The sequence below is a fragment of the Saimiri boliviensis genome, chromosome 19 (assembly GCF_048565385.1).
Source record: "Saimiri boliviensis isolate mSaiBol1 chromosome 19, mSaiBol1.pri, whole genome shotgun sequence".
Classification (NCBI taxonomy): Eukaryota; Metazoa; Chordata; class Mammalia; order Primates; family Cebidae; genus Saimiri; species Saimiri boliviensis.
The window spans coordinates 36,038,773-36,051,455 of record NC_133467.1 but is presented as its reverse complement, the minus strand read 5'-3'; the positions used below and the strand labels follow the sequence as shown (position 1 = coordinate 36,051,455).

Sequence of the window (12,683 nt, the reverse complement as noted above, 5' to 3'; positions counted from 1 at the left end):
AGGACAATGTGTTATGTTTAATTTGAACTTTTCGTCTAGTGAAAAATGTCAGAATATCCCTCCCTCAATCATCATCCAGAGCTAAGGCCCAAGGAAGACATTATACCCAGACAAACCGTGTGCCAGGAGAAAGCAGCAGCCAACCAGAGGAATACCGAGCTAGGGAAGAGTAACCTGGCCGATCGTTTGCTAATGCACGCACAGCTAGGCTCAGGGGGCCAGGACTGAACAGACATGAGGGCAAGATGAAAAGGAATCAAGCTTCGAGCAAATCACCATCGTTATAAAAATCTTGCCCCCTCCTATTCTCCTCTCTTCCCCTCTCCTCGCCACCCAGAGGGAAGGGAGAGATCCTGGGGATGGCTGTGCCAGGCTGGGCACTGGCGGCCTCAGCAAGCTCTGGATCAGCGATGCTCAACTCAGGGTACCCCTTAGAGCCACCTGTGGTGCTTCAGGGACATGCTCAGATGTCACTCAGATTCTGCTTCTGAGTCTCCATGGATTGAGAAGCCTGGCTTGGGGTTTTCAAAAGTTTCTAAGATGAGTCTGCGGAGACCCTCTGCTCAGATAAATGGAGTGCTGTGTTGAATTGCCTGATACTTCACTTGAATATAGTTGCCAGTTTGTCTTATGACACATCAGTGTGTCTAGATATTCTCATTGATGAACAGCCATTTGCCTTAGGAGCGGCTCTCACGCTCTACAGGTGGTTAAAATGGGTTTAGTGTTAAGGTCTTCCATGCGTTTTCATGTTGTGGGGGCAGTCTCCTAATTCAACACTACCATGAAGACCAGAGCCGTTCTCGCCTTGCTTAAGGGAGCAACCGTTTCCAGGGGACGCTGTTTCCAGCCTAAATTAAGATTTCCTCTTTCAAAAAACCTTGCGTTCACAACTATACACGTAGGGAAGGAGGAAGAGAAAGGAAATCAGTCGCTTGCGTTTTCGGTTTTTTGGTTTCAGTCAGTTCTCTTCTCATTTTTATTTAATGCCATCATATTATATTAGCATACGCTGTAACATTTTCAAATGCCCATTCTCTCCAGCTTCAGTTCAAAAGGGAGTGGGGAAGGCCATAGACTAAGCCCACCTTCAAGATCACACTCTCATACTTTGCACAGAGAAGAAAATGCAGTCTCCCATCCAGATCCTCAGACCCACACACCAGCCCATCACTCTCATCGCAGATGCCCTAAGCCTGGGTCTGGACACATGCGGTCAACACGCATCCTGGATCTTACACATCCAATGGTGACCAGCAGTAGAATTGAAGCCTCTATGTTTTCGTTCGCTCCCAAAGTGTGCTGAGAAATCGTAGGCTGTTTTGTCAATTTAATTCCTGTAGATGAATCATTTGCTCCTCAGTTTTCTATGGCCCAATTTTCCCATCGGAACAATGGGAATAATATGTCATCCACCTCACAGGGCGAGGACTAATTTATTGGCATTTGAGGTCGTTAGATAAAAGGTATGAGTGTGTATAAGTATAAAGTATTATCATTTAGTAATCACTGAGTTGGTAAATGTATTCATTCATATGGAATTTTTGGAGGAGAGCTTTAAGGAATGACAGCAGTAGAAATGCAGCTAGATATATTTTTGAAAACATTTTTTAGGTCTACCAACTTAGAAAAAGTCCCAGATATTACATACTCTTTCTAAAGCACCTAATTCGCATTATTATTATTATTATTATTATTATTATTTGCCTAGAACTACAGAAAAATTTACCGGAAGGAAAGTGAGGGTACAGGGTTTTCAACTTCGGGAAATTCATTTCCCATCCCCTGGCTGCCAAGCCTTCCTACTCACAATTCCACAAGTGTGCCTGCAGCTGTGAGGACAGCTGGAGAGATCTGTTGTGTTTCTGGTCCCCTCTGACATTTTGCAGTGTCTCTTTTGATTGACACTGTATACAGGGCATGACCTCTCTGACTTGGCCCTGCCTATTATGAAAGTGTCACCATCGGGGCAGGGAGCTGAGAGATTTAGTTGGTTTGAAGAAGTATAATATGCCCTTGAGCTTTGAGCACAGCAACGGAAATCTGGTGACTCTTTCTGGAGTTCCAGCGACTTCTAACCAGAGCACGTAGTTTCGTTACAAGCTGTCACACCATGGTAATAGAAGACCTTTAGCTAACGTAGAGAAAGGCTGATCATACAGGCAGTTGTATGATTTAGATAGGCAGGGCCCATGGAGCTGTGAAGAGTTCACTAGGACTCCTCTGCCTTCCAAGACACAGGTTCCCACATGATTCAGGGAGAGAGATTTCCCACTAGTCCACCTTCTGTGTATGTTACCAAAAGGAAGCCATATTTGGAGCTGATCTAAGCTCCAGCCCCTGCAATTTCATTTGCCTTCCCTTAGTAAGGAACACAAACACAATGAGAATAAAACCACGCACAGCATGTGAAGACCAGGCCCTTCTGATGCTGATGTGTGGAGAAAATTGGGCACTAGACTGAACAAATTTTTAGCTGTTGCCTTATGGGAACCACAGAAATGGATTGAAATAAAACTTACGAAACCACTTTAACCACTCTTATTTATGCATTACCACCAGGGGAAAACAAAGTCAGTGAAACAGAAAAACGTTTGCCAAGGGAAAAATCAGTTTCCTCTTTGGTGACCTGAGAAAGTTTACCGTAACTCCATTCAAAACCTTCAGGCACTTGACTTTTTTTTTCTTTTTTTTTTTTTTTTTTAATATCCTTTACCTTTTTAATAAAAAGTAAGAAACAAACAAAAAATACATCAATGTTCTGAATAGAACCTCTCTATGTAAAGGTCTCACTAAACAAATAAACATAGGACCAGACAAAAGAAATGGAGTGGTGAATAGCAATATGATCTATTATGAAGCATTTATATATGTATGTATATATTATATATGAATGTGCGGGTATATGTGTGTGCACCTACATATGTATAAATCTAAATATTTGCCTACATACACGTCACACACATACATATTTATACTGACCTCTTTAGATTGAAGTCCAAGGCACTTTTTACAATGAACAGGTTAAAGCCATTAATTTAGAACATAACTGTTTCTGGGTACATATCAAGTTATGGCGCCAATTATCAGAATTCACATCTTTCCTTGCCCACCCTGGAGTGTTTCTCGTTGGTGCAATGAATAAGAGAATTGGGTTTAAAGGAGATTGGGAAGGTTTCTAGATGTTTAAACTAACTTCTCTTGCTAGTTTCCTCTAGGGGAGGAGAGCTCTCACTGATGAGATGCTGAGTTCCTCAAGGAAAAAACACAGGGATCAAGAAACACCACAATTCCCATACTATGCTAAGCAGAGACTCCTATATACTTCCAGAGGACCTGCCCTGAAGCTCCACCTGACATTCTGATGCCCTGGTAGCCTAGGCTAAAAAAAACAAAAACAAAAACAAAAACAAAAAAACCAAAAAACCTAAAACTTAAAAACAGGGGCTTTGAGGTGGCTCAAGGCTATGAAGTGGGTGCTATTTAGATAAGACCGGAAAGAGACTCTCTCTTATTGACTTTATTATGTTTTATGTAGACCATCCAACCTACAAAGCCTCAAGTGGAACTTTAAGATGCATTTGTTTTTATCCTTATGATCATTCAGAACCTTCACATCATCCAATAATTCTGTAAATGAGACCAGGAAGAACTAGTTTCATTCTCTAATTATTAACGAGGTCAGTTATCACTGTGCTGAGGCGAGGCCAGCGCTTATCAGTATTTCCTGGGTCACACAGGTCACCTGGGGATTTATTAAAAGGCCAGTTCTGAAGAAGGTTTTGTGTGGGGCCTGAGATTGTGCATTTCTAACAAGCTTACAGATGGCGCTAATGCTGCTCGTCTGTGGACCACACTTCGAGTAGCAAGGGTTAGCGTGCAGCCACGGACTTGAATTATTGTCAAGAGGTCTGCTTTCCCCAAATGATGAATTCGCATTTGTATCCTTGATTCTAGAAGGAATACAACTTTGAGGGGATAGGTCAGAATATATTTGCTCTTTATAATTGTAAGTCTTAGTCTGAGCAATGTGAGAAGGAAAAACTAAAAATCAATTACCACCAATACATTCATCAGTCAATTGTAAAGTTGAAAATAGGCTAATTTCCATTATCTGATGAGTAAGTAACCTTATAAAAACAGGTGCCCTGGAGTTTAGATGGCTTTAGTGGAGCTCAGCCTAACATACAACTGAGGAGTAAAATACAGGTACTGAGAGAATTTAGAGCCATAAAAAGAAAACTATACAAGTTAGGGCTTAGTTACACAAACAGACTGAAAATGGGCATTTAGACATTTCTCTTTCAGACAGCGTGAATAGCTACTGTCATTGAGGTCCAAGACTTATCTACCTTTAAGCTGACATTAATTGAAATTTGAGAGGATTCCAGCCTTTTCCCAGGAGAAAACTTGTTTCGCGCTATCTGTAAATCTCTGTGAATTTCCAGGGTTTGGGAAGGGAAGAGACACACCCCAGTGCAACCTGGTTCGCACCTGTACAATATCACACCGAAGCGACAATAGCAAATGAGGGTCCTTGGTGAGAAGAGGCTCACTGATTCTAGAAAACCTTTACTCTGTAACCACACACATCCTGTTTTCATCTAGAAGTAGTGCCTTAGCCGTAAGAAGGAGGGAACTGAGAACTACATGTGTGTCTCCGCTGCTCTACAGAGAAAGAGGGCTGTGGATTCCATGAGTTGCTTAATTTTGCTATAAAGGACAATATCTCAATGGGAACTCTTTATTTCCTCCCAGCTAGAGGAAGCTAGCAAAAAAGGGAGCCCGGCTCTTTGCTGGCTCTGGCTGTTCATGTCCTGCTGGCCCCTCCCATCATTCCCTTAGGAGCTTGGCTCCATGTTGCTGATAAACGTGTGGGAACCTTGCTCCCTCAAGGGTACGGCCAATTGAGAAAAACACATCTGCACACTGGACTCCTCTTGGGCCTTGCATAGACTGAAACCCCAACCCCGGTTTCACTTACACAGAGAAACTCAGAATGGCTAGAATGTTGAGCATTTTCAGTTACAGGAAAACAGGACTCTTCCTTAGGCCCAATTCTGACATCGTCAAAGGAAAGTTGGTTGGCTGAGTTTGAGATTTATATAATTTATGTAACGAAGCCTTTGAATTTATATAGAAAGAGCCTGCCCTTTTATTAAACTGGTTTGCACAGCTACTAAAGGAGGGATGGCTTTTCAAATCCTTTCTGAAATGGCTTGATAGAATTTAGGGCAGAATTATTCTTCTAAGCTTGGAATAATGTTCTTTTGTCTCTAATACTCAGGCCTGGGAGAATTAGATCACAGCAGTTCAGTAGGCTGTGGAAGGAGGACCCTTGGTCTGGGTGCCTGGCAATCACTAACAGTGATGTGTACTCAGAAACAGTCACTGGGAGAGCAGGCTGACAGTCAACCTGCTAAACACTAGTTTGATACAAAATGTTAATTGAAAGTTACAATATATTTTATAATATATCAATATATTTCATATTTAAAATAAACTGTTATGCTTTCTCCTATCATTAAAAAATAGCAAGCAGTACAGAGGCAAGATGCAAATTCATATTAAAGCTCGTCTGATTCTGAATATAAACACTTCAGTTTCTGAGCTTGCCATGAAAATATTTCCTCCATTGACATCCTGTCATTCGCTTTTGCTGCTCTCTTGTGGCCAGTGCAGAATGGAGAGTCTGAGACCAAAACTGAGCTGTTGCGCCATTAAACACCGTATCTGATGAAGGTGGGATCGGTCCTGGTTGAGATTCAAAAACTGAGACAGGATGACACAGCAAGAGAATGTTTATTCCGTGTCCGTCTTCTGTGAAGCTGGACGTTGGCTGCTTCGATCAGATTCAGATATGTATATGTACTTTTTCTTTTTGGCTACAAATGTCCACATCTCTTTGGGATCCTAACTGCAGGTTGGTGTTGAATTTTGTGCTTTTCCTCCACCAGCTTGGTTGGTCACGACGTCTCTTTTGTTTGTTTCAACACATAGCCCAGGCCCAAGATTACAGCTTCCAGGATACATTTTTCAGGTGTGTAAACAACTGTCACAGGGCACTTGGCACCTAGATTTGGAGGTCATAAGTTGAAGATTTGACAATGGTTTTGTTCAGAGGGAGCTCCAGTTCGTGTTTGGGTGTTTCCAGTAATGGCATAAGACAAAAAGATCACAGTTATATATTTTTCTATCTGTATATATGTATATACCATTGCACTGAGTACTTTTTAATAAGCTGCTGTCTGTTTCAATAAAAATCTACATATTACTTGTCTGACAGGAGTTTAACGTTAATTTCTATTTATGCAGCCTGGCACAAGCTTTCTACTACCACAAGCAGACAGTTAATATTGCCATCCCTGTAAACTCCTTTCTTAGTGTTGCCAATGATGCCATTTCCTGAACGTTTACTTTGGCAGCAGTAGAGAAGGAAAGGATAGTGTCGGGGCCGTCAGCAAGCCGGCTGACTGCAAGGGGAGAAAAGGGGCTGTTCGTGCCTCCGGGGAAGCCACCAGGTAGCTGTCTAAGGTACTGAAATCCAACCCTGCAGAGTCAATAGGGATCCTTCATCTGCTTCTAGCAACTCTCAGAGAAGAATGAATATAGAAAACCGGGGACATGTTTTAGGTTTTAAAAACGGTAACTTAAAAAGAATAGGAACCTAATGGTAGTGCAATGACTTCACAGTATTTCAGCTGTGGCACTGTGATGGGAGCAATACCGTTTGTTCTGGGTGAAACACTGATTCTTAATTTGGAGTGTACTGTTTGTTGAGTTGCACTCTGGAGGAGGAGGAAAGTCCTGGAACTATGTGCTAATCCCATATTTCTCCCTGCAGATTTTGCCACTATTGAATATGCACTAATTACTTTTTGGTAGCTACTGACTGCATTCAAATGTAACATCAGGTTGTGAACTAAATATAGTCAGTCTAGGCTGCTGTTGATGACAAAGGTGATTTCATTTGTTCTCTATTGAATTCTTTGTACTTAAGAATATTAGCTATTCTCTTCTTTTAAGTACAGAGAAACTGGTGAGTGAGGTGGTTATATGAATTGGCCAAAGATGTGGATCCAGTCTTAGATTTTTATTTATCTGATTTTGTATCACTAGGTTTCTTCTTTTCCATGATTGTTTATTCACAAAGAAATTATAAAAATTTAAGGGGGAAATCCCCCAATATATTAAAATTACTTCTTCAATGCTGTTCCTTCTTGGCCTTTAATAATAAAAATGCTTGTACATGCTCAGCACTTGGAATTTACTTTCGCGTACAGTTTCTATGTCTCCTAATTCACAAGATTGTTGTTCTACCACTGGCCCCTGCTGAGGTCGGTCAGTGGTGGCTCAGGGCCTTCCCCTTCTTGTTCTTTTGGATTGTATTAAGCACTTCTAGAGACATGATGTCATGAAGTTACGTGTTATGAAGATGGCAAGAACAGTTCATAGACACTTTATGACAATTTATTGATGATGATCACATATATGTGGCCTTTGATCCAAGGGTGAAGACCTTTATTTGGACTTCAATCTAAGGAGGAGTGAGTCCCTACTCTGGTATAATTTACCAACTAATGCTATGTCCTGAATTCCACTGAGATTAGTGGTCTTAAAGTATCACAGTACATCCCTGACTTTACAGTACATGAAGCTATAATATGGCTTAAGCAATGGGGAGGGGGGTGGCTCCTTATTTCTAATTCAAGTGTCTAGATATTTTAGGGAATATTAGAGTGATTTTATCTGTCACTGAGTTATCAGAAAGATTATAGTAGGGGATCTGCCGTTGGGTCAGTCCTCCGGGAGTGGGCAGATCTTGGTCAGTACAGCATTGAAGTGAGGTTACCATAATTAATAGTTTTTACATATAGCCAATTTTTTTTTGAGATGGAGTCTTGCTTGGGAGGTTGGAGAGTAGTGGTGCAGTCTTAGCTCACTGCAACCTCTGCCTCTCAGGTTCAAGTTATTCTACTGTCTCGGCCGCACAAGTAGCTGAGACTATAGGTACCCATCACCACAGCTAATTTTTGTATTTTTAGTAGAGATGGGGTTTCGCCATGTTGGCCAGGCTGGTCTTCAACTCCTGATCTCAGGTGATCCTGTCTCCTTGGCCTCCCAGAATGCTGGGATTACAGGTGTGAGCCACTGCGCCTGGCTACGTATAGCCAATTCTTGAGCAGATAATTAAACCTCCTCCACCACAAAACTTGAAAGTAAGGTGCAAGAAGGCATGACATAAGAATCCACCTGCCCCTTTTCCCACCTGACTGTGATGCTGAGGTGTGGTGGAATTAGCCGAAAGGTGTAGGAAGAAAACTTGGGTGAGTTACACCCAGAATAATTATACCTAAGTCATCAAGGGTTGATTGTACTTGCAGCAGAACAGGTAAATTTCCCACATAAAGCTGAAATGCTAGTACAGAGGAATAGCCTTCCATTTGCTATTACAAGATCAACGTGCAGGTTCGATCACTTTTTTCTGAAGCGTAAGTGTTATTTTGCCAAGAATAAAGATCAGTATAGCTATTGCACTACCAATAGGTCAAGTCATGCTACAAATGTCCATGTGTTTCTAGGATGCCAGTGGCTGCTGCTACCAGAAATAACTCCCATCACTTCCTTGACTGATGTTGCTAGTTTGGTCTTTAGGGTTTACCTAAGTGAGAGCATCAGTGATGGGTGAAAGAATTATTCGCAGACCACAATGGATAAATCACAGTCTGTGCACACTTTTGGCCAGGAAGAGTGGCAGTGGAATCTTGCATGTCATTTGGTTGAAATTAAGACTAAATCTCTATATGTGCATACACCCACACCCACACCCACACGCACACATATCACAGGGTTACAGCAGAATGAAAGAGGTGAATAAGAATCACTAGTTGAAGGCTGTGGGTTTAAATGATCAGGATTGGCACACTCAGATCAGCCCACGAGTGGTCTTCACTTTGTGAAATGGAACTAATATCACAAGGAAACTGCATGGTCATTTCATCTGTTTACAAATCTGCTTATATGTTCAGCTGAACTGTCACTGAAAACAGGAGCACCATTCTTGGGACATAAAAAAAGGAGGGGAAACTTTCAGATAATCAACAGTTAAAAGGACAAGTAAAAAAATAAGCCAACAGCAAGTGTGGCATCTCTGGTATGCAAAACAACTAATGAAAGTGTTCAAAGGAATTATCAAGGCAAGCCATTAAGACTATAAACCATCAAAGGAGCAGCAGCAATAGCAAGAGACAGAACAGGGTTAGCAAGAGACTAGATCTTCCTGAAAGAGTGGCCTTGGCTCTGCAGTTGTCCCCCTTGTGCTGTCCTTAGAAGAACAGGCCCAGTGCTGCAGAAGAAAAATCTCCACGCCAAGGCACTGCCTTCAGAACGGCGATGATGTCTTCTTACAAAGGTAAACCCAAGATGACAACCACAGGCAAAAAAAAATCACTCTTTAGTTTTACCTTCCACAGATGAAATAGTCCACACAGTGCCATTCAATTTCCCACAGGCAGAAACCAAAGACCTCAGAATGAGAAAAGTGATGAAGAACACGATGGTTTTCATACCACGAATGTTACGTGTGGTCAGATTACGGAGCAATGAAGAAATTTTTCAGTGCCTCTCACTACACTGAAACTTAAAGTTTCTGAAGTCTCTTGGAGTTTGAGATGCGTCGGAATAGTTTTTGCACCAAGATTACCATGGCACAGTGGGAACAGGCTACTGACAATCTACGTCCTCTTACCTTACCCACAGGGCTCCCTAAGGGTTCCCTTTATTCTCACAACATTTCATTCTGAGATGACTTCCGGTCAGGTAGAAGGGACCACGTGGGCCACTCTTCATCACTTCTCCTCCCAGCTCAGAGGCTCACGGGTGAGGCACTTGGCCCTTCTGCACTCCTAACACCTGGGGCTGGAAACCTGTTGCCAGATAAATACAGCTCAGCAAATCTCCAAAGCATACTTCTATTTGCTAAGGTGTTATTGAGTTGCTCTTGTCTGTACACATCTGCACACACACGCACAATTTCCTGTCCTCTCCCTCCGCACATACAGACATACAGCTGGTCATGTGGTCCATCAAAACACAGCTTGTTTGGATGGAAGGAGAAAACTGCAGGTGCTGTTATTTTTAGAAGCCTGCTTATCCCTCCTGAATGCCAACAGTTTGGGCTTGGCATCCATTTCAAATCAAGCAAGGTGCATATCCAGGACAAAGCAATGTGCATTGTGTCTGAAGGGACCCACATCTTCAGTGAAACTCAGAATGTGTCCGGTGCTACATAACTACCTGAACTGAAAGCAGCCCACGTTCAGATTCAAACATGGAATGGGTGCCTACCGTGTGCAGGGTCAGGTGTCAAGTCCCTTTTTATTTGGATTAAGCTCAAATAAGAAAGGACCTGGGCCAAAAGCCGGATGTGTGTGTACATGTGCACGCTTGCAATTACACAGGTTTATATGGGTGTTTAAATTGAGTGGAAAATCTGGCTTTTTATTTGTCTGTGTCTTTTTTTTTTTTTTTTTTTCAGTCTGATTTGGGTATATTTGTTTTGGCAAGTCGTGGGCAGCTCTCTTTTCCTTTTGTCACACAGAGGCTTCTGTAGACAAAAGGAGGAGAGAGAGGCGTGTTCAAAGACCCCCATGGTGAAGAACCCATTCCCCAAGCCTGACACGACCCCCTCTCCCAGTGGACCCTTCTTCTGGACTGGCTTCACTGTTGGCTACTTCAGTGCATCTGACCCCCACCCCCCACGTGAAGACCTGAGATTGAGCGTGGATTTCTGTTCTCCACCAGCTCTGCAGCAAGGGCCCTGCCAGAGGCGTCGCTTCCTGTCATCTCCTCTTCCCGCTCCCAAGTAGAGGCACCTAAACAGAGATTAGATTTCTGGTTTCAAGGCATGTCGGACCAAGCACGCTGAATGAACATGAGTGAGTTAATTAGCTCGGTCTCTCTTCTTTCCGTTCCCTGGTCTGAATGTTCCTTGATGGCAAAGCGACCAGGAGAGAGTTGATTTGCATCTTAAGACCTATGGGTAATGCTTCTGGAGTGGGGAGATTTATTTAGCAACTGCTTGAACTTGTGTATGGGGTCGGGAAGGAGGTGGAGCTGACCCCAATTGGGCTATCAGAGATGGGGGTGTGGGTGGTGCCCACGGCCACGCTGACACCCCGGGCCTCGATGATGGCAGACAGGAGCTGCTGCTGCTGCTGGCGCAGGGTGTCGGCGATGAGCAGCGGCAGGGAGTTGAAGCTGGCGGTGAGATGCTCCAGCTTGGACTCCAGGCTGCCAATCTGCTTCTCCAGGTCTTCGCTCCGGTCATTGAGTTCTGTGATTAAGTCATACATGACATTCTGCATCTGTGTGGAGAGAGAGAGGCGAGAGACAGGGAGATGACAGGTCATCACAGAGGAATCTGCAATGGGAGAAATGAAATGCCCTCCACAGCATGACAGGAGCCACTTCCATACCAGCTGATCTGGTCAAGGAAGGACACAGGTTTATTTCCTGGGGACAGGGAGGCTGAAGTGTGGACAATTTTTTGCTGATTGCTAAAGTAATGAGTATTAATGCCAGTGTTTTATTAGAGAATGTGTGCCAATGGGGAAAAAGTGGCCCCTTTTTTACTTAAATAAAGTGAGTCTCTAAACTGTCACATGTTCTTACCAGGCCACAACCTCTCAGCTCACATGGCTGGTGGCATCTAATGATTCCAGAAATGTCGCTGGTGGGGAATGGACAGTACATAGAGTGTGATTAGTAGACCAGGGTTTAAGTACACATCTGCAGCTCAGTGACAACGTGCCCTCTACCAGGTGCCTGGCCTCTCTCACTCTCGGTTGCCTTAGAAAATTGGAGTGAATAACTATACGCAGTTAGGAGTTATTGCACATCCCCCAACCTCCATGTTAACACAGCAGCCAGGATGTAAAGTGAATGAACTCCCAGGCACAGTGCTTAGCCAAAGGGGGCTGCTTTGCTGAGGGTGGCCCTTCCCCTGCCTGGTCCACAAGGCCTCCAAGTGAGACACCCCTGAAGGGTCATTCCAACTGGCTGAGGTCTTTGTTGACTGTCTCACAGTTCAAACTCTCCCTCTGACCAATCCAGCAGCCCTGATTACTTGGCAGGGGTCCTGAGTGTGCTCCCCAATGCCTCCCCTGCCCTCTGCACTGACTCCCTGTGTCCCAGGGGTGCTGGCCGATTACCAGTGCTCCTTCCCCAAAACCCTGTGGCCCCCTTGTTGGTCTGCAGAGTTCCAGTCTATGCAACAGATGTTTTCCTCCCAGCAAATTAGCAAATGCCATCCTGGCTGTGCACATCAGACTTGGGAACAAGATCCACGGGCATCTTCAGCCTCCCAGGCATCGGGGAGTAAGGCTCCTGGGTGGCAATGCAGAGGGCCAGGCTGGGGGTTGCTTGGTCATCCCCAGGACACTGTGGCTCTTTGGGTTTCTGGTGATCTGTCAGTGACACTCCAATCCTATTTCACCTGAAATTTCGGGTTACTCCAGGAAGATACAGAAACCATTTGTGCCCTAGGGACCAAAGAAGCAGCAAGGAAGATGAGAGGAAAAAGAAGAGTAAAAGAAGACGCGAGAGGCCAGAGACGAATGGAGGGAGCAGGGATGTGACACACAGCGAGCCTCCCCGGAAGACTCCATGCGCCACAGGGAAAT

The 12,683-nt window shown here is 43.8% G+C and overlaps 1 protein-coding gene across 2 annotated transcripts in view; it reads right to left on the bottom strand.

The window, feature by feature from the left end:
* Positions 1 to 934: 934 nt before the first annotated feature.
* The window catches only part of KCNN3 (potassium calcium-activated channel subfamily N member 3), a 182,828-nt gene continuing 171,079 nt past the window's right edge, over positions 935 to 12,683 (bottom strand). For both annotated transcript variants that reach the window (XM_010348370.3, XM_039459988.2), the window contains exon 8: positions 935 to 11,366. In XM_010348370.3, coding sequence (XP_010346672.2) covers positions 11,070 to 11,366 — 297 coding nt within the window. In that variant the 3' untranslated portion in view covers positions 935 to 11,069. The remainder of the gene's footprint in view (positions 11,367 to 12,683) is intronic.